At 41.3% G+C, this 20,846-nt stretch overlaps 3 protein-coding genes across 3 annotated transcripts; all 3 read left to right on the top strand.

Moving 5' to 3' along the window:
* Positions 1 to 51: 51 nt before the first annotated feature.
* cplx4a (complexin 4a) lies at positions 52 to 2,840 on the top strand (the record flags this gene model as incomplete). The annotated part of the gene is made up of 3 exons (XM_079551502.1): positions 52 to 212; positions 874 to 961; positions 2,568 to 2,840. 3 exons carry the CDS (start codon positions 52 to 54, stop codon positions 2,793 to 2,795), a joined length of 477 nt encoding a protein of 158 aa, XP_079407628.1. The 3' UTR covers positions 2,796 to 2,840.
* Positions 2,841 to 5,942: 3,102 nt separating this feature from the next.
* rx3 (retinal homeobox gene 3) lies at positions 5,943 to 7,371 on the top strand (the record flags this gene model as incomplete). The annotated part of the gene is made up of 3 exons (XM_079551623.1): positions 5,943 to 6,174; positions 6,408 to 6,646; positions 6,884 to 7,371. 3 exons carry the CDS (start codon positions 5,943 to 5,945, stop codon positions 7,331 to 7,333), a joined length of 921 nt encoding a protein of 306 aa, XP_079407749.1. The 3' UTR covers positions 7,334 to 7,371.
* A 6,461-nt stretch (positions 7,372 to 13,832) lies between these two features.
* On the top strand, positions 13,833 to 20,515 carry znf532 (zinc finger protein 532). The gene is made up of 9 exons (XM_079551565.1): positions 13,833 to 14,032; positions 15,179 to 17,162; positions 17,234 to 17,418; positions 17,507 to 17,683; positions 18,402 to 18,564; positions 19,239 to 19,529; positions 19,594 to 19,694; positions 19,772 to 19,904; positions 19,987 to 20,515. Exons 2-9 carry the CDS (start codon positions 15,210 to 15,212, stop codon positions 20,488 to 20,490), a joined length of 3,507 nt encoding a protein of 1,168 aa, XP_079407691.1. The 5' UTR covers positions 13,833 to 14,032; positions 15,179 to 15,209; the 3' UTR covers positions 20,491 to 20,515.
* The last annotated feature ends 331 nt before the right edge of the window (positions 20,516 to 20,846 follow it).

Here is a 20,846-nt window from a genome sequence, read left to right as displayed (position 1 = left end):
AGCCGTTCCATAGACTCTGCATTCGAGATTAGGTTCACAGATTAAGAGAAGATGGCCTTTTTGATCAAAAGCATGATCGGGAACCCCTTGTCCGGCATAGGTCTCGGCGGTGGTGATAAAGAAGAGGAGGAAGCCCCTAAAGATCCCGCCAAAGCAGCTGGGATGACACGCGAGGAATATGAAGAATATCAGAAACAGTTGGTGGAGGAGAAGTAAGTAGTCACACAATGGCACGACTCCATTATGCCTGTGCGTTTGCAACATCATCATCGGACCTGGACTAGGATTTTCATCACCTTTCTGAGTCAAACGTGTGTCTTTTTATGACAAGTTTGAAGCCATTTTGAATTGTCTGCCATGCAGTGTTTGTTAGACGACACCTCCTTCACATCATTATGCTTTTATGGATTTATTCTCTGCATATTTACTCTTTAAATGTACAAATTAAATACACAGAGAAATCGTTTGGACTTTTCTCTCTCTCTCTCTCTCTCTCTCTCTCTCTCTCTCTCTCCCTCTGAGCCCGGTCAGCCCTCTTACATAATCAGATTGGGATACGCTTCCTCTACAGACCCTCAATGCACCTTTATTTTTGGCATAATTATATGTTAGTATGGAACAAACAAGTAAATAACTTGTTATTTATACAATGCCCTTCAATCAGTTTGTTTTTTACTTTCTTGGTTTCACTGCAAATCTGCTTGACTTAGTCTGGTCTTTTAATCTCACCTGATTAGCCACACATAGAGACGTGCATCACAAGCATGTGTCCTAACAATGTGTCCTAAAACACAATTAAGCGTGTCTGTCGTTCATGAGTATTATCGCGTCTGTCTTGCAGTATTTCAAGATGATTTCATTGTTGTTTTCCAGGATGGAGAGGGATGCCGATTTTCTACACAAGAAAGCAGAAAGAGCAACACTGCGGGTCTGCCTCAGGGAAAAGTACAGACTGCCAAAGGTAAAGAGTGAATTTGCTGGCGTTGGTAATCGGTTTTGGAAATGTTCATCAACAGTGTGGCCAATGCCAGACGTAGATTCTGCCACAGAAAGTGACGCAAGTGGATTAGGAAGCGAGGTGTTGAACGAGATCCTGGAAATGTCCCTTATCGCTCCTGTAGTCTCAGGTCACTGAGCAGGTGTCCAGGCTCATTAAGACGAGGCTACCGTAGAAGAAGTCACACACACACACACACACTTACACACACACACACTGCTGCATACTCTAGCACCTCAACGTGAAGAGTCAGAATATTCCAAACTTATTATGGAGGGAGCCAAGAAGGTATGTTCACATTTATTTCTATCTATTGAAATGCTTTAAGAGTTTTATAAAGAGCTGTCTGAGTACATGTACTTGCGTCTAGATAGTTGTTGTTTTCGAACCTATTTTAAGTATAATATTTCCTCAATGACAATGTTTGCATACATTGAAGACCTTGACTCCACAATAGCACAATCCTTTACCTTGGTCTGATGTCTTTTCACTCTCTCACCATAACAACAACACAGACAAAGCTAATTATGGTTTATTATGTTTACAATATAAAGGGACATAACATAGGTCAATTGTTTCTACTAAATGACATGCTGTGAATATATATCGTACTGCTATACTGGGGGAAATGCATGATTAGAAACGGTGCATGTTTGGGGTTTAATGGATTTAAGTCCCGTGCATCGCTACAGAGGATATCTTTAGCCCGAGATCCAGAGAGAAACCGCTAAAGCACTTCTGACATAATCCTGCAAACTGGCCACAGTGCTCCACATATTTATCCCTGTCGTACAGTAGTGTCTCTCAGTAGCTTAACATTTGTCAATTCTTCCTATATAATACATGGAAAATAATTAACTTAATGACCGAACGTAATTAGTCATTTATTCGTTCGATTCGTCTTGGATTTCAAAGTCTAATTGTCAGGGGAGAATTGAATGAATGAAGATTTCTGTGGCTAAAAGACTGTGCCATTTTTGTTCATTACAGAGCTTTTCCTTCTTAACATTGCAGGTAGAAAATAAAATACAAATCAAAATAAACTACTAAAGATCTTCAAAATGAATGTTGTCGAGGAGCACCTTCACATTAAACTTCCCTTCATGGCAATAGAGAGACTACAAGTGTGTCCAGCTGTAAACAAAAAATATTTTTGAAGCTATATCATTTAATCCTATTTTCTTTTTTAAATCCTTCCTGAAAGTATTGTTTAAAAACACCACACAGAGGTATTGTTCTAAATCTCCTGTAATCTCTAATTGATCTCGTGTATTTGAGGTCTAAAATACATATCTGCTGATCCACACTAAAGGAGTAACGTCTAAAACTGTTGTCAGAGCTGAGTAAACATTTTTTCACATACTGATCCATCTCGGGGTTGATTTATTATATTTTGTCGAGAGATATTTCACTAATATGAGTTATGAGCATAAACAAAACAGACCTTCCAACACCTTTAAACAAAGAAAGGTTTCCATTGTAATTCTCCAAATGCCAAACCATAGGATGGGCTGTAAACTTATGTTGTATTTTTCGTGACGTCACTGATGATTCTTGTTCTCACCTGCAGAGCGAGCAGGATGAAAACATGATCGAGATGGCCGGGGACGACGTGGACGTGCCCGAGGAGCTGCTCAAGATGGTGGACGAGGACGCCACCGAGGAGGAGGGCAAGGACTCCATCATGGGCCAGTTCCAGAACCTGCAGAACATGGACATGGACCAGCTGAAGGAGAAGGCGTCCGCCACAGTCACCGAGCTCAAGACCAAAGCCGAGGAGAAGTGCTCCGTCATGTAGAGGTTGTTATCTTTCAGAGGAAAGGAGAACAAAACTTGAAACGTCTAAGAGCCAGGGATTCAGTGTATGAGTCACACCGGTACATATTTCAATGGCACACACCTTAAAGCCGTACTGCGGAACATTTAACCCAATCAACACTGACCTGACTTTACTTTAACCACAGCCTGTCTCTCTTCCAAGCTCTTAATGTTGCTAGCCCACTGCAAATGAATAACAATGAAGGCTGATCTTGTTAGTTTGCTCTTCGCTTATTCATTATCAGAGTTCCACAACGACCACTCACTCTTATGACAAAGCAACAAACTGGAAATGTTCCGCAATACGGCTTTAATCACTTCAATTTTCTACAATTGTGACTTTTGTAAATATTCCTTCAGCCATGAATCAAAGCCATCTATGACCCCCCCCCCCCTTAAAGATAACCCTTAAACCTTCCCACACAGTGAAACGGTGTCTGTGTCCTGCAGTCGTGCAAGCGTGTGGTGAATGAAACACTGTTGTCTATGCGAGTGCGAGTTCAATGCTGTTAACCTACTTTTATTAAATGCCCCCGATTCCTGTTTTGTGTCTTTTTGTATGTTGTATATGAAGGAAATGCTCTCCTTGAGTGTCTGCGTTAGCTCTGAGGCCGTACAAAATCATCACTTCCATTGAAACGATAGTAAGGAGAGGATGTCTGCAGATGCGCACACATCAGAAACACCATGTACCAGCACTGTTTTGTGAAAGCTGAACTGTAATGTTCAAATGGATTAAACGTTTAAGAAAGTAACCATGGGTAATTCAGTTGTGTCACTGGGGGGAGATGTGAATCTGTTCATGGGCGGCGTAAATACCTTTAATCCATGCGTCTAATTCGGTGATAGTGCAACACATAAAGAAATTGGTCTTCGTTTAATTGGGCATTATCCAAACACCTGTCGGGGGTAACGTCCCGCGATGGGATTCAAGTTTGAAGTTAGACTCGGGCCTGTTTAAATGTCTGTGGATTTGTGAAGTCCGGGGATTACCGACTAATAGGATCAGTAAACTCAAGGTTGTCACTTTGTCCCCATCTAACTGCAGGCTTTTCAAACCCAGAAGATTTGGTTTATAAAAAGCCACCGAGAGAGAAAAACATGAATCAAAATGTAACTCTGTGGAAACTGATTTTTGATTTTGGAGTTTGGGCACAGAAAATGAGTTCTTAAACAATTCTCGGTCATGTGACTTTTGATTGGGAACTGGTGCTTGTTAGATATAAATAAAAATAAACCCTCAAATGAACGGACCAATCAAATCATATCAGCTCTGTAGTGTGGGCGGAGTTCCCACATGACAGGCACTGACACTGGTCTATATGTCATAATAAGCAGACAGGAATCAGATCTGCCAACCTAAGAGGAATAATGCCGCCAGATCCAACTATTCAAGCCATAACGATGAAGTTAACTGACCCAGTGAACCGTCAGCCTCCACCCCCCACCTCACAAAAAGTCTGGTCACCTTTAGTAATTAGGAAAAGCTCAATAGTTTTTGGGCTTTTAACTCTATTGAGTAAAACAATGTAATCCCCTTAAGTGGGATTACCACCCTGCTGTCAGTCTCAGTTTGCTATTAAGTGGTTATACCTGACATTTTGGTAGAGAAGTGCAGGAAAGATCTCTTTAGAGCTGACCGCAAAATGACACAAGTGTTACTGGCAGTCCGGGTTCATTTTGTCAATTCATATTTTGCTGTCATAACAAAGGCAATGAGTTCATGATGACTAAAACCCTGACTAAAATATTGTTTTTTGAACTGTAAAAACTAAAAAGAAATGAAAAGAAGGGACTAAAACATAATCTGACACGTTTGAAAGAGCAGCACATTCAATACCTGAGTCTGTGAAAGGATTTAACATGTTTGAATACAATAATATGTATATATGTATGACTAGATTCATTTTAGCTTAAGTCGAAACGTGAAATTTTCCACAACAAATAAAACAAAAAACCATATGGGTATCACTTTATTTACGCTACCTTGATACATTGTACCCAACTAAATATAGTACAATGTAATGTGCTTTATAACAATCTGTAATAACTTGTATCCATGGGTTAGATACACAATGGAATAACTTGTATTAGTACTTTGTAGGTACATAATGTAATAGGATACTAGACCCTTAAGGTGAGGGCTTAAGGTTAGGGTTAAAGTTATGTTTTATTACATTGTACTTACAACAAATACATATAATTTAATTATGTATCTAACCCCTAGGTACAAGTTATGACACATTGTTACAGAGCACATTACATTGTACTAAATGTAGTTATGTATAATGTATCAAGGGTAGCGTAAAGTAAAGTGTTACCAGAATGTGTGACTAAATCTTGATTGAAACTAAATCTACATGAAAAACTTAGCACATTTATGTTTGTCAAAATGCTTGCTTTCATATTATGACATTATTAGATGATGTATTAAGATAACAAGGTCAATGAGGTTTAGACAGTTTTAAATAACATGAATAACAAACCCTTCAGTGCAGTATAGTGTGAACGTGCCTCTTCCCTGTGTGTACGTGTGATTGTTAAATGGTTTACTGGGCTATCCTGTGATTAAGTTCGGGCTGTTCCTTTTGCAACATAACGATAACGCGTTGATTAAATATTATGCTTCAATCTGTGTCCTCAGAAGAAGTCATGTAATTATGGTTTTGCAGTACCTTAATCTGTGGGCCTAATCTGCCTCTTTTCACAGTCCGACATGAGTATGACATCTGGAGGAGCATAAAGATGGTTTTAAGATTTATGTAAGTAGGTTTAGAGACAATATTGGCAGTTGTAGGGGAGTCACGTCTCGGACAGGGAGGAGTCAAGGCGCCGTTTAACGTTTTAACCCCCGAATCCTGCGGGGACGTCCCCCTTTTTCTGACGTCCAGTGGGGTTGTCACGTGGACAGGCGCTCTTGCCGCTTTAAAAGCTCAATCTGATAATTGTTTGTGCCCTCTGAAGAAGAAGAAGAAGAAGAAGAAGAAGAAGAAGAAGAAGAGGCTTTCGATGTCTTGGCAAGGATTCAGAGTTATTGTGTGAGAGACATCAATTACCACAGCAACAAAAAAGTCGCCTGAAATCTACTCAACTTTTTTTTTTCCTTTCTTATTTACCTCGGCGACCAATGTGGCTCCTGGGACCACCTGCTCCCATAATGGATGAGGGTCTGTCACCTGCGCGCTCGATACACAGTCCGGGCGCAGTGTCCACTTTCCACAGCATAGAGGCCATACTGGGCTTCAAGGAGGATGCGCTTTTCCACAAGTCCGGCTCCTACAACGTGATGGACCTGGGACACGACGCGGAGCGCAGTGAGACGGCCCCTGTCAGCCCAAAGAAGAAGAAACACTTTGACAGTAAGTTTAAAGACTCATTATTTCACGTTGATATCGACTCTCATTTGCATCTGGTAATAAGTATGACCTAATGTTGGAACAAAACGGCACAAAAAATACCCAGTGGATCCTTTTTCGCGTCACAATGCATTATTTTTTTTATGTTTTTGCTCAAGCTCACGCATACAAACACACACAAAGTTCACATTTGACCTCACTACCCCCTGACCTCACTCTCGCCTCTCGCCCCGCAGCTGTGTGTTGCGCCAAGAGCGCCGCAAAGCCCACGGCTCTGTGTCCAGACTCTCCGGACAGAGACTGCAAGTTGTCGGACGACGAAAGCTCCAAAAAGAAGCACAGAAGAAACCGCACCACGTTCACCACGTTCCAGCTGCACGAACTGGAGCGGGCCTTTGAGAAGTCCCATTACCCGGACGTGTACAGCAGAGAGGAGCTGGCCATGAAGGTCAACTTGCCGGAGGTCCGCGTGCAGGTATAGGAGCAACTTTTTTTTTTAACGTAGAACTGAGAGAGAAGAAATGATGTAAAGCACAGAATAGGACGGGAGAATGTTTGCCTAAGTAATCACTATGGCCATTTTCTTGTTTTTGTCTTGCCTGGTTCAGATAAATACATTTACAAAGCCTATAATGTAGCTGAACAATGAGTTATAGTGTTGAGTATCTGCCGAGACTTTGTGATTTATCAATGGTTTATTTTCCTCCTCTAGGTCTGGTTCCAGAACAGGCGTGCAAAGTGGCGCCGTCAGGAGAAACTTGAAGTCAGTTCGGTCAAGCTGCAGGACAGTTCCCCCACACTGCTGTCTTTCAGCCGGTCCCAGGCCCAGGCACTAGGCCCCGGGCTGCAGCTGGACTCGTGGCTTTCCACTCCCATATCCTCGTCCACGTCCCTGCAGTCGCTGTCCGGCTTCATCAGCGGTTCACAGCACGCTCTCTCCGGGACATACAGCCCTTCGCCTTCCTCCTCCATGTCATCGTCGTCTCTGTCGGGCCCATTCCACAGCCCTCCTGCTCTCACTCACAGCACTCATCTGCCCCTCTTTGGATCTATGTGTCCCCCAGTGCCGTACCAGTGCTCAGTGGACCCCAGGAACTCCAGTATTGCCTCACTGAGGATCAAAGCCAAGGAGCACATTCAGTCGATGGGAAAGTCCTGGTGATGCCGAGTGGAATGGACACAGTTCTGACTGTACATTGTAACTGAGTTGGGATTTTTATGAGAAACTGACTTTAAAAGATCGGTTGTTACTGTATTTGATGACATAAATTAAAATGCTGCATTTTTTTTGCGAAGGACATAGGCCTACGACCTTGTAGTGTTCGTGTTGGCACTGACTCTTTGTTCATTTTCCTTCAAAAGAAACCATTTTGTAATTTTTATATTAACTGCATAATTATCAAAGCTGTATCTGCTGAAAATAAACTTCCAATGGGAAACTGCTGTACAATCTATGTATTACTGGGATTAGAATTTTAGCATCATTTTATAATTTTTTTGCATTTAAAAAATATATATTATTCAGGGATTTCAAGCTTTACAATAAAATGTCCTGATTATTGGTTGTATTTATCATACGTAATAATCACACTAGCTGAGTGCCAAGTCCCTCGGACATAAAGGCCAGCTTTATCAAAGTCAGAAGTGGTCAGCTTTTGGTCAGTGAGGGCTGTACATGCTGGCTGATGGGCAGAGGGCACTTACATGTCAGTACATGCACTTGAGTAACAGTGTAGTTTATAGATTTACTATAGTTTATAGATTTACTATAAACTTTAAAGGAGCTATACCTGATTATACAAAGATACAGGGTCACTCAAATTTCAATTTTCTGGTCAAAACTCATCTCAAACCTTCCTAATGCATTTACAACAACATTAAAAGAGTTTAAACCAGGTTTCAAAACTTTCAGGAGGAAAACTGTCACTTCACTGTAAAAAAAAAAATACCTACTAGCCTGACATTTTATGACTGTTTAAAAGGCTTTAAAACCAGTGTTTTTTGGATAAATCTCTGCTTTTACCATACACTAAAGGACAAAACAAATCTTGTTTCAATAACAGAAAATTAAAAAAATCAAGGATAGCTCCTTTAAGTATAAGTACTTTTATTTTACACTTGAGTAATATTTTAAGTTGGCCTACCTCCTTTTAATTCCACTTGAGTAAAATCTGAAATAATGTTGGGTAAAGCAGCTCCTCTGAGGATGTGCGAGTCTCAGATGTTTAAATGAAGCCAGTTTCAAATCAATATTAAGATCAACTTTATCTCATCGACTCCTCTTCAGACCCAATCCAACACTTCCTTGTATTTATTGGATGTTCCGCCTTATAATTTCCAGCTCATTACCCTTTGTAAACTTCCTCCATGGCCTGCTGGGATTAGTCCCACACTAACAGGGGTGAAAGTGGCTTGTAATCCGCTGTGCCGCCATTGTTTACTGATGAACCGTAACAAATACAGTAAGAAAATGGAAGACTCTTTTTCTTTTGCTGAAGAAAAGATGCGTGTAGCCGAATTGTTTCAATTAGCATGTCCTATTGAAAGCAGAGTAAAGCCACAGGTGACCCCACACTGGTCAGTGCCAGGCTGACTGCGTGTGTTTGTGTTTCTCTGCAGGACGGAGATCACGCCAGTGTTAATGCCTTTTCTTTATTATACACATTATAGCCTAAGTCTAAAGGCTGTGCAGGCCGACTGTGCCGACCAAATGAAAAAACACTCACACACTATTAAAAACACACTTGTGGAACTCGTGCGCCATCTTGTGGTGGAAGTAGATTACACGAGTTGAACTATTTGTCAAGTTTCAGTGCAATTACCGACTTTATTTCACCATTAGCGGTGTCATTTCAAATATGCCCAGATTTAATGACAAAAATGCACATGTTTTGACGATCTTGGAGGTTACAAAGTCATACGAAGAAGCTTGGTGATCTGTAATAAAACAAATAAAAAAGCAAATACGCATCATTTGAACATCCTGTGACCTTTTATAGCATGTTTATCTAGACTCCGACCAACCTCTAGCAGAAATGTGTAGATCCCCGCACGTCTCCACCTGCCCCTGTGCGCGGTCACAGCCTGAGCCCTCTTCTGTTTAGGGGGTTGGCGCCGCTGCAGGAGAGCGCGCCGCTCGAGCCCCGTGGCCGGTGTTGTTCGCGCGCCTCTGATGTCTTCGTTGTCATCGTGTCTGTGTTGTAAAAAGGCATAACTGTTGATGCTCTTCTTTCCCATCAAATGACCTGAGAAGTTCAAAATAAAGCGTTGGTTTAATCATCAGGTCGGATAGAAAAAGACGACATAGTATCCTTATTTTCCTCATTGTGATAGTGACCTGATGCTAAAATAGATGATGTCAAAAACAGCCTAATGAGCGACTACAAGACAAGTTCTAACACTCTTTATAACACCAATAACCCCACTTACCTACAGCCCAGTGATTCCCGCGTGGATACACTTTCCCCGCCGGCACTGAACTTTCTGTGGAGTGGAATAAACAGGATATCGCTGCGAGGAAAAGGACGAGTAGCAGGTATGGTCTACAGCATGAGCTCAGTGCGCTCATGTTTTACCCGTGTCTGAGCTTAATCCTTGAAAAGTTCAGAAAATCCCCATCGTATCCCCGCACATGTCGCCTGTTTGTTGCGCTGAAGTTCCACTCTTGGTGCGTTGGAGGAGCCGGTCTTTGGAGCAAAGTTAACGCGTCTCCTTAAGAGCTGCGCGTCAGCGTCATGTTTAAAAGCAGCCGGTGTCAGAGCAGAAAGGACAAATGAGACTGTAATTATTATTGGCCTATAGCGTTTTTGTCGCGAGATTGCTGGGTGATTGCAGAAGGTGTCAGCGTCGTTTTGTCATCACAGTGTAATTGCTGTGGTCAGTAATGGCATCAGATCTCACTGAGGTCAATGGGCAATCAAAGCAAATCTGAGTAACGTCATTCAAAATAATCCAAATGATTAAAGAGCTCTATTATTTGAAGTGCTCTTAAATTACAGAGGCATATTTCAGCATTTGCATAACTCACTTCATTTTTTCTATAGAGCAAAACAAATGTGCTGTAAAACTAAAGAGATTATTGTATTTTGAATTTGATTAATTTTTCATTCTTTGCATTTTCAAAATAGAAAGCTGAGGTTGATTGGAGCAAGTACTTTTACTTTTAAACTGGATTGACTAAATAAAACACAAATAAGTTATGTATATGTATAAAACACGATATTTCTATATAATCTATGCAGTTTATATTGCATGCAGAAAAAAAAACAGCAATAGTCACTGTCATCATCAGGCCATTCATGTAGATTACACCAAACTACATGAATACACAGTGGCAGATAAGGGAACACAATATGCTTTTAGTAGAAGTCTGTGGGCAACATTTAGTGTTGAAAAGGTTACCTTTGTGCACACGTCAAATCCTCTTTGTATGGGTGGGATTGTTGTCCAGAGATTTATAGAGAGTAAGTGGTCATCATTGTTTATAGATGACCTTAAACAAAACACACCAGTCCCTGAGCTTCCTTTGAAGACTGGAGACTTAAAAAAAAAGTTAAAAAAAACAACAACAACAACAACAACAACAACAAAACAAGCATGATAGGAGATAAAGATATTCTGAAATCTCAGTGAGACTTTCCTGATTGAAGAGAGGTCAACTCTTTATTAAAAATATAAAACATTACTAACACATCTAGCTTATGCAAAAACAGAGAGAATTGTGAGTCACGACTTACTGAAGTGCAGGAGAACGAAGCTGACATGTTGCGTTCCCTCAAATAAAATGCTTGTATAAGAAAACCAATTCAACAGCAACACTGCTCAATTATCATCAAATACAATCCTGCCAAAGTGAGAAAGTAAGATCAAACACAGAACAGATGCATGTCTTATACAGGCCACATGGTGCCAATACTTTCATATCACAACAATATCTCCGTCTGTCTGTGCGAGGCCTTCGTGTTTGTGTCAATGTCTTATAACATTATGTCTTTCACATAACTGTACATATAAAAGGAAATAGTATTGTAATGTGTTTATGACTTATAAAGTTGTCCTATCATATTCTTTTTAGATAGACCGTTGGAAAAATAGACTTGCAACTAAATCTGGTGCATTACAGCAATGTAGAAGATGGAAGATCCTGATGAAGAAATCAAAGTGTATAAATAGAGCCATGTGGCGTTATGTAAAGATGATATTTGTTTTATATATTTTCTTATACGGACAAATGAACGAGAAGTTTTGAGATGACACATTAAAGCACAACAAGAAAACTTTGTAATTTAAAAAGGAACTCTACGTCACAACCTTCATGAAAGGAAGTCATAATCAGAAAAGTACTCAATAACAAAAGCACTTAATAATCAGTCCTGCCACATGCTTCCAATGACCACTCGCTTCCAGACTGAACTGCGGGTGCTTGACTGGACACCCACCGGGAAATCAAAAACTGATGCTTACATGCACTAAACCTGATCTGATTGGTTTGCCATGTACTGTTTATGTGGTCAGGGTTATACAATGTGAACGATCAAAAACAAACAAACAAGGATCCACCAGATGGCACTGTAGGGCAAACTAAAACATCCCAGTAGCCTACTGACCAGTGTCCTGTCATTTATGTCTCAGTAAAGTCAGTGATAAACTGGACATACATGTCTCTTTGCCGTCACATATTCAAAGATATTCACTCCTTTGAATCTGTCACATCACATTACGTTTAGTGCTCTGATAATGGTTTCTGTGCTAATATTGTTTTTCAGTTAAAATGGGCCTTTTAGAGCACACGTGTCGATTAGTCAGGGCAATTTTCCATTGTAAGGCCTTCAGGTTATAATTGTATGGATTTTATGGCAGCTGTGCAATATTTAAAAGAAGACTGTCAAACATAAGCTGAGTATCCAGTATCATTCAGAAATATTCACTCACTATAAAGCAACGGCAGACCCATTACATTAGTCTCAATTTGTTCTGCTGTTTGGAAACATTCCTAAAATTTTAGGTCTAAGTAAATTCCATTTCATTCAGTTTGAACATTTTCAGTACCAGACTTCAACGTACGGTGATAAGAAATACATAGAGGGGAAGAAAACGTCCTGGATTCACCAATTACCCAACACACCTAAGGCTGCACAATGAACTGCATATGTTGTTGGATATGGATAAATTAACCAATTAATGATAAGTATAACCAGATCATAGGCAATACACACGCACACACACACACACGCACGCACGCACGCACGCACGCACACACGCACGCACACACACACACACACACACACTAGCCCTAATCTAAATCCAATTCTAACCCTAACCCTAAAACCACATCTTGACCCTCAAACAGTCCCTCAAATAAGTGAGGACCACCCAAAATGTCCTCACTTTACAATGTCCTCACTCTGTTGGTTAAAAACTCAAACTGGTCCTCTTTGTACTTTGTCGTACAAGAACACGCACACACACACACACGCAAACCCATGTTTGTTCATTTAGAACTCAAAGTACCTCTGCAGGTTTTCCATTGTGCATTGTGAAGTGAATCGGGATTTTAAAACATAAAATGCAAACCTAATTGCAATTACATGTTTTTCCCACAACATGTTGCCCTGTTTTACATCTTAACTATGCCAAAATCAAAGCAAAGCTTGACATAAATCCATAAGCAGTGGATGGCTGCACTATTTCCTGCTCTGAATCAGGTCTACTGGATTAAACACAAATCCCACAAGTCTAGTGCATCACTATAGCTGCCAGTTCAAGACAACTGAGAGACGTCCACTGCAGTCAAGTAGGACATCACAATCAGCAGGCCTGTGGTCATATAAACCCTGTGGTTTTGACAATTCTTCTCTTAAATCCAACAGCTTTAGGAAAATGTTCACCACAGAGTGAATCAAATCTGATCTTCATGTTGCTATTTTTACTTTTCTTACAAATAGGCGTTGCAATGTGTAAAACTGCTATATCCAATTGCACATATAAAGACGTTATTATTATTATCATAATTTGTATTAATCAATCTGTTTTATTGCAATCAAACACTGTACACTTGGACTGCAGGCTTGCAGAAAAATGTATTTAAGAAAAGCTAAGAAGAAGTAAATAAATGATGTGAATTGGTTACATGATGAACTCCTCATGTGTTTTCTTTTCCTCTCTTCCTTACTTCTGGGTATTGTCTCTCCTGTCGCTGCTGCCAGAGTATGAGACCCTCACCCCCTCGCCCCCTCAGACAAAAGGCCTGATTCGCCTGCTGAACACTGCCCCCTTTTTCCATCTGTCCCTTTACACCGAGCTGGCGCAGGCAGCAGGGGCTTAGAAAAAGGGCCTGCAGTCAGAATAAAATCTGTGAATGACTCTGAAAAGGAGAGAGGAGACTGTGAGGGAAGTGCAATTGGGGAAAGAGTGGGAACATGGGCTTGCACAGGAAGATTCTCTTTTACTACCTGTGTGGAACTCTTACAAGGGTATGCCTTCTCTTTTTCTGCATGAAGCTGCATGTCTTTGTGTCTTTGTGGCAGCAGGGACAGTGGGCAGCATGGGCATCATGGTGTATAGATAAATGGCTTATGTGAGACAGGTAGTGACTTGTGGATGTTGTATTTCTCTGTCTCTATCCAGCACGAGAGCTATATCGGTGTCCATACCCCGCACGAGAGGCATAGCTGTGTTTCTTCCCAGCACTAGAGGTATAGCTGGAGGGCTATTTGCATCAGTCCGTTTTTTGGCATTTATTGGGTGTTGGGGGCGGGCTGTAGCAGAGTGTGTGTATGTGTGCTCTGGAGGGATGTGGCTGAGGAAAAGGCCAAGAGTGAGCTTCCCCCGCCAGCATCATGGAGTGAACATCTTCTGTTATGTAAGTGAATAACATATTTATTTATCACCCTCACTTGCTTCATATACGTATGTAGAACAACTCAACATCCACTTCTTTTCCTTTTTCCATTTCAGCAGCTCATATTGTGCGTGTTTCCTGTGTCCATTATGATTCAGTTCTCTTTATCTGACAAGAGACCTTTTGTAGAAGCAAATACATTGTAGCTGTATTATGTTGATGAACTGCATCATGTCATACAGTGGCAAAAACGCAGTATTTCCTGTGGGGTAGACTCCTGTCTTCTCGCAAAGGCCGTACTGCAGCACAGCACTGCTGAAGGCTGGCTGACCAGAACCAGCTGAAACCGGTTTGAGGCAGATGGAGGGCAAACAGGAACAATGCTGTGTCTGTGCTCCACTGAGTGATACAGAGATGTACTCCAGGTTTCTTCTATAGCTGCCCCATGGTGCATTAGCTCCAGTCAAACTACTGAGGCAGAGGTTTGTAGCAGGCACAGGCTTACAGGGAGTAAGAGAAGATGAGAGTGCACGATCCATCTACAGTGTCTGACTGTTCACACTTTACAAATGCTACAAAGAATTCCTAAACAGTAAACGAGACAATGTGATTAGACTTGCATGCTACAATATTTTTTTTATTAGTCCAAGATCAGTGAGGCAGTTCTTTTCACAACAGGCCCTTCAGCACTGCTGCACACAGCTCAGTCAGCCATTTTTCTCTGAAGTCATATGCTCCACGCTCCAGGTTATTTTCTTCTCTGTTCTGTTCTCTAAAGTTTAGAGCGATTGGTTAAGAGTCTACTGGGCTTCAAGGAAAAAAGGTTGGGAACCACTAAATAACCATCGATGACCTTATGTAGTTTTGGTAATAATTATCATTTACCTAAATCACGACTTGTTGGTGATCTGATGACTTCATTACTGCAAACATTCATTTCCTATCAAGCCATCTGCTAAGCACATCCCGTTTTTGATATGAATATGAATAAATGGATGAATGAATGAATAGAATGTAATACATAATTAACACAAATAACATTAGTATCTTGGCCAGATTACTGGCATTGTGAACGACCACTGAGTAAAGACTGAATAAACCAAATTAAAACAACCTCACAGTAAGTTTTGTTGATGTTTATTTAAATGTATTTATATGTATTGTTAGGTGAGCTTCTGATGCTTGCAGGAGAAAGACCATGGGAGATATGAGAACTCTAGACTTTGATGATTTGCTGGCAGCCTTTGACATGCCTGACATGGTGGATCCCAAAGCAGCCATAGAATCTGTCCCAGTGGATCATGAGGTCCGACTCCGTACAACTCCAGACGAGCCCCAGAGCACACAGGATGTTGGCTTTAGCGTCATTGTAAAGAACACCCGAAACAAAGACAACAAAGGACATTCGGACCATACTCATTTCAAAGGCACCCGAAACGGACATCATGATAGCAACAACCACAACAAAAACAAATGGAGACATTCAAATGACAGTGGACCTCTGGCTCCCACGAACACTTCACAAGTGCCCTTTAAATACAATACAATCTCAAGTGCTCAGGAGTTTGAGGACAGAGAAACAGATGTAAAAGAAAGGCCACAAGATCTTGTAAAACGTGATCAAAACAACAACGGCCCAGTAGATGCTGATTTCCCAACTGTCTCCAAAGAAGTTACGCAGCAGGAAGAATTACAAGACTCTGTTCCAAAATGTCAAGAACTGAGCAAATCTAATGAGCCCTCTAAACCTGACAGACTACCCTCATGTATTACAGCCATTACTGGTTTTAGCGCCCAAAAAAACTATGAAACAAATGATTCTTTACATTCAAAAAATGAACCTGTACTTTTTAGTTCTCAAGACCATGATAGTCGTGTAGCTCCTAAAAGGATTGACATGAGTGAACCCTCCCAAAGTATGTTGTTAACAAAGCTGCCAGATAGTCCTTCAAGTACAAGTGATAGCAGCAGCAGAGGTTTGCCAGCCTCCGTCACTGACACAATCCCAGTGATTCCAAAGGTTCATATTAAAACTATCAAGACAAAGACAGGACAAATAAAACGTTCTTTAACTCGAATTCCATCCAAGGGCATTTCTAACAACCCAGGCTTCAGGGAGGCCAAGAGTGGAATCTTCTCATCCCCAAGACATTCCCTGCCAACAACAGAATTTGTGAATGAAGTCACAAAGCAGATGGCAATTAAGCCTGTGGCAACAGCTTTCTTACCCGCGTCAGCTGTTAAAACCGCAGGTTCTCAAGTGATAAACCTTAAATTGGCAAATAACACAACAGTCAAAGCTACAGTGATCCCAGCTTCATCAGTACATAGTACAAACGGAGCAGTTCTCAAGGCTGCAAATGCCATTCAACAGCAAGCTGTGATGGTCCCTACCTCCGATCTGCTAAATAATAAAATGCCAAAAACTGTGCATCTTGGAAGCCTCAGTCTCTGTCAACAAACTATGGCACCATCAGCCTGTGAACTTCAACAAACGTTCACATTCTCACAAAAGCATCAAAAGCAACAGAAACTGAGACAGATTTTTAATGGCCAGACCTCAAAAAAAGTGTCCAAAGTACACGTGTTTGAGAGTTCTCAAAAGTCAGTGGTGGATGCCTTCAACAAAGTCCTTAGTAGCATTAACCCAGTTCCTATTTATGTCCCGGACCTGTCCCCTCCGTCAAGCGCCTGTATAACTCTGCCATCTCATGGTTACAAGTGTTTGGAGTGTGGCGACTCTTTTGCCCTGGAGAGAAGCCTGGCACAGCACTACGGCCGCCGCAGTGTCAGGATCGACGTGACCTGTAACCAGTGCACCAAAAGTCTTGTGTTTTACAACAAGTGCAGCCTGTTGTCTCACGCCAGGAGTCACAAAGACAAAGGCCTGGTCATGCAGTGCTCACACCTCATCCTCAAACCAATCCCAGCAGACCAGATGGTAATTACCACATGTCCAGCTAGTGTACATAGGACAAATGCCAACTGCCAAACATCGTGCACTGGGCCACAGCACGTGTCGGGTACTTTGATGACCGAAGATGAAAGATCAGAAGTGGGCGAACAAAAACTTATCTGCTGGGAGTGCAATGAAATGTTTCAGGATGTCAGCTCACTTTCAGTCCATTACCAACAGGAGTCCAATGGCCAGGTGTGTGTATAACATCACATTTAGTTCATGTTGAAATTGCACAAATCATCATCCTCAAACATGTTTTGCAGAAAACATGCTCCGTCTGCCAAATGGTTCTGCCAAATCAGTGCAGTTTTCTGTCGCACCAGAGATTTCACAAACATAAATCTCCATTTATATGTCCCGAGTGTGGAGCCGACTGTAAGTCTGCTCACTTTCAGTTACATCATGTGGCCAAAACCTGCCTACACTACACCCGCCACAATGGATACAGGTAAGAACTCTTACAGAGTGAATAACAGTGTCATAAAAATAATAATGATGAAAGGTGCAGTATTCTTTTGACTTTTGTCTTTTTATAGATGTGTTCACTGCAGTGCAATCTTGACTGATGCTTCCACTCTCAAATCCCACATCCAAAGTACTCACTGTGAGGTCTTCTATAAATGTCCCATCTGCCCCATGGCTTTCAAATCAGCCCCAGGGACACAGTCCCATTCACATACACAGCACCCGGGGGCGAAAGCAGGAGAACCCAAGTAAGTCTTCACAAACAATAATACAATAATATTTAAAAAAGATGACTTTCATTTTAAAAGTAGGGGGGACTGGGATTAGATATCACAGTTTTAGTTTGATGTTTTTATGTTTTTTGGTCCACCGCTCATCATTGATTTAAGGCAGGCTTACACTCTTTATTAACCATCAAAAACAAGAATATCGATAGTGATAATGGTACAGGCTGTCACAATGTGTGCGGTTACTTTTCTTTGTTATTAATGTTGTTGTTTTTTAACGTTAATATGAATTTAGCAAAAGAAATGTTTTTCTTGACATGACTTTTTAAATACTGATCCATGCCTGTTCCTTCGAACACATCAGGCAGAAAATATGTGTTTTCTGAGTGTGTGCAAACATATTACAGCAGAAGAAGCAGAAAGTTTAACTTGATGTTCAGTTACAATATCAAGTAGCACCAGCCCGTGGACAATCCCGTCCCTCCCCACCATCCTGCCACACCATTGTTATTGAACTGCCAGTGTTATGTAATACCCATGTCTAATTTATTCTTTGAGAAAAAGATTGTGCTGTCAATGGAGGGATTTGTAGATTTTAGACACGCTTGTGGCTTACCGTTTTTCTAAATTGTTTTTCCTAATTGTTTTTCCGCATGTCAACCTTTGGATGGCTTAGACGTCTTATAGAATAGAGCTTTCGCAACAGCTGCTTTTAACCTGTTTTTACTCTGTGTTTCAGGCTAATTTACAAATGTGCCATGTGTGACACTGTGTTCACTCTTCAGTCTCTGCTCTACACACATTTGGAACAGCATGTCAATACTAACAGGGTGCCTGTCTTTAAATGCCCTGACTGCTCCATATTCTACACACAGAAACAACTCATGTTGGAGCATATCAAGGTACGAATCAGTTCATCTCTGTATTTTCACGTAGGTTTTGTTAATACCACTACATACTGTACAGCAGAGGTCGGCAAGTTTGCATCACAAAGGGCTGATTTTCATCATCGCCAAAACACCGAGGGCCGAACCTCACCAGTGTCGCCCAAAGTTAAGAACTATTTCCTCCATCAGTGCCATTACCTTAATGACAAGCTGCCACCCAAATAAATATTTTATTGAACAAGCCAAAGATTTGCTTTTAAGACTGAAATTATGATCAAAACAACCCAATAATATTAATTTGAACAGACTGCAGTGTGTTTCCGTATAGTTTCAGATGGAAAATATTGAAAAAAAAGTTCCTTATAGGCTCACGACCCACTTTTGAGTCCCGACCCAGCAGTTGAGAATCACTGTTTTACATTACATATGACCAAGTGGGATGTTCTGCAAGGACATTCAAAAATGCACTATAAAAACACTATTTCTCACATTTTTAGAGTACTTTAACAGGCATTTGCATATAATATTTCTCAAAATATCTTGGGGGCCGGAGGTTCTGTGCTGGAGGGCTGGAATTGGCCCCCGGGCCTGACGTTGCCTACCTCTGCTGTACAGTACACTGTCTGCGTATGGGACTAATTTCACATTATTTTGTATATTCATTGTGATGTGTTCCTCTTCGTTGTCAGACCACTCATGGTAATCTGAAGACAGTTGAAGGCCCACCAAATCTGGGCATCAGCCTTCCTCTTTGTACCAGGTCAATCAACTCCAACAGCACTTGTAGCAATTCCAACATCAAAGATAGTGGGAATGAAAATGGCCACACCAGGTCTGACAAGGATCTCCCGAGGAACAAAACCACAAACTGGAACAGCAGAGAGTTGAAGAGCACGTCAGGATACACTTGTCGGGGGTGCGACACCGACTTCCTTTGCAGAGAGACGTATGTGGGACACATGAGGAAAGAACATGGCAAGGTGTGATTTTAAAATCTCCCACTCTGGTTAATAAAGCCAAACATAACCCGTGTCATTATTTCAGATACTAAAAAAGCACCCGTGTCATCACTGTGAGAAGTCCTTTTGTTCAGTACACAGTCTCTGTCGGCACAATCGTCTCAAACACAGAGTCTTCACCTGTCTGTAAGTTCACAAACATTAACGGATTATACACTAAATTATTAATAAAACAACAATCTAAAATTATTATTCTGTTGCAGTCAATGTCCAGCTCTAAGTCAAGCTTTCACTAAAAGAGTTTTGCTGGAGCAACATATTGAGCTTATGCATGGTGACCATAAAAAGAAAACTGTTAGGACTAATATAATGGAGACGGCACCGACCAATGAAATGGTACTTATTGTTCAAAAAAAAGATTTCCTTCATTGGTGACTCATTTTGAATTGTTTGTTACTGAAATGTTTTTTCTTCACAGACAAGCACAAAGCGGAAAACAGAAGACAATGAGGCCTCTGCGGCTGAAAACTGTATGAGCCCAGACTCCCAACCTTTGAAGAAGCTCAAAGTAAACATCCCCAAAGTGCAGAAGTGTGCCGTCTGTGGCTTCAACACAGAGAACATGACTGTTTTCCATGAGCACATCCCTCTGCACAAGTCTAATGGCTCCTCCTGCCAGTGTAAGGAGTGCGGCCTATGCTACACCTCACCTCGCTCCTTATCCAGACACCTGTTTATCGTCCACCGGCTGAAGGAACCACACGTGCTCGGCCACAGACACGTCACAGGGAACCAAAGAGAGAACCAGCTCCACAGTGCAGACGAGAACGAAGAGGGCGCTCCAAACACGAGATGTAAAGTGTGTGGCAGAGAGTTTGAAACAGAGGCGGGTTTGAACAGTCACATGAGAACTCACGGGATGGCTTTCATTAAAGCAAAAGCAAGTCGACTCAGAGCAGAGAGGAGATCAACTCTGACCTAAACACCAGTGGTTCTCAAACTTCAACACCCAGTACCATCTCATCAAATATCTGACCTTCCAAATCAGGACCGGCTCTGAAATAGTCCAAAAACAGACCTATAATCATGTCTAAGCTGGGTGTAGACCAGTAAACACCTACATAAAATAATGACTTCAATATAAATTTAAAAAAAAAATCCCAATGTAAAATGAATAAAAAGCTGGGTGCCACCTGAAGAAGCCCAAGCACCACTGGAGGTACATACCACAGTTTGAGAACCGCTCACCCACACTATCACTGTAAAAACATAGAGACAAATGGTCACTTCAACACAAATACAATGTTTGGACTTGTTATTCCAACTGTTTGGACTTGT

Source organism: Gobius niger (genome assembly GCF_951799975.1).
Source record: "Gobius niger genome assembly, chromosome: 2".
Taxonomy (NCBI): domain Eukaryota; kingdom Metazoa; phylum Chordata; class Actinopteri; order Gobiiformes; family Gobiidae; genus Gobius; species Gobius niger.
Note: the sequence above shows the minus strand (reverse complement) of the source record. Positions and strands in the feature narration are given on the sequence as shown.

Excerpts from the sequence above, each read along its gene's own strand:
- znf532 (XM_079551565.1), top strand. The coding sequence starts at position 15,210 with ATGGGAGATATGAGAACTCTAGACTTTGATGATTTGCTGGCAGCCTTT. Across the intron at positions 19,530-19,593 it reads TGAGGAAAGAACATGGCAAG|ATACTAAAAAAGCACCCGTG; the intron begins GTGTGATTTTAA and ends TCATTATTTCAG. Across the intron at positions 19,695-19,771 it reads CACAGAGTCTTCACCTGTCT|TCAATGTCCAGCTCTAAGTC; the intron begins GTAAGTTCACAA and ends ATTCTGTTGCAG.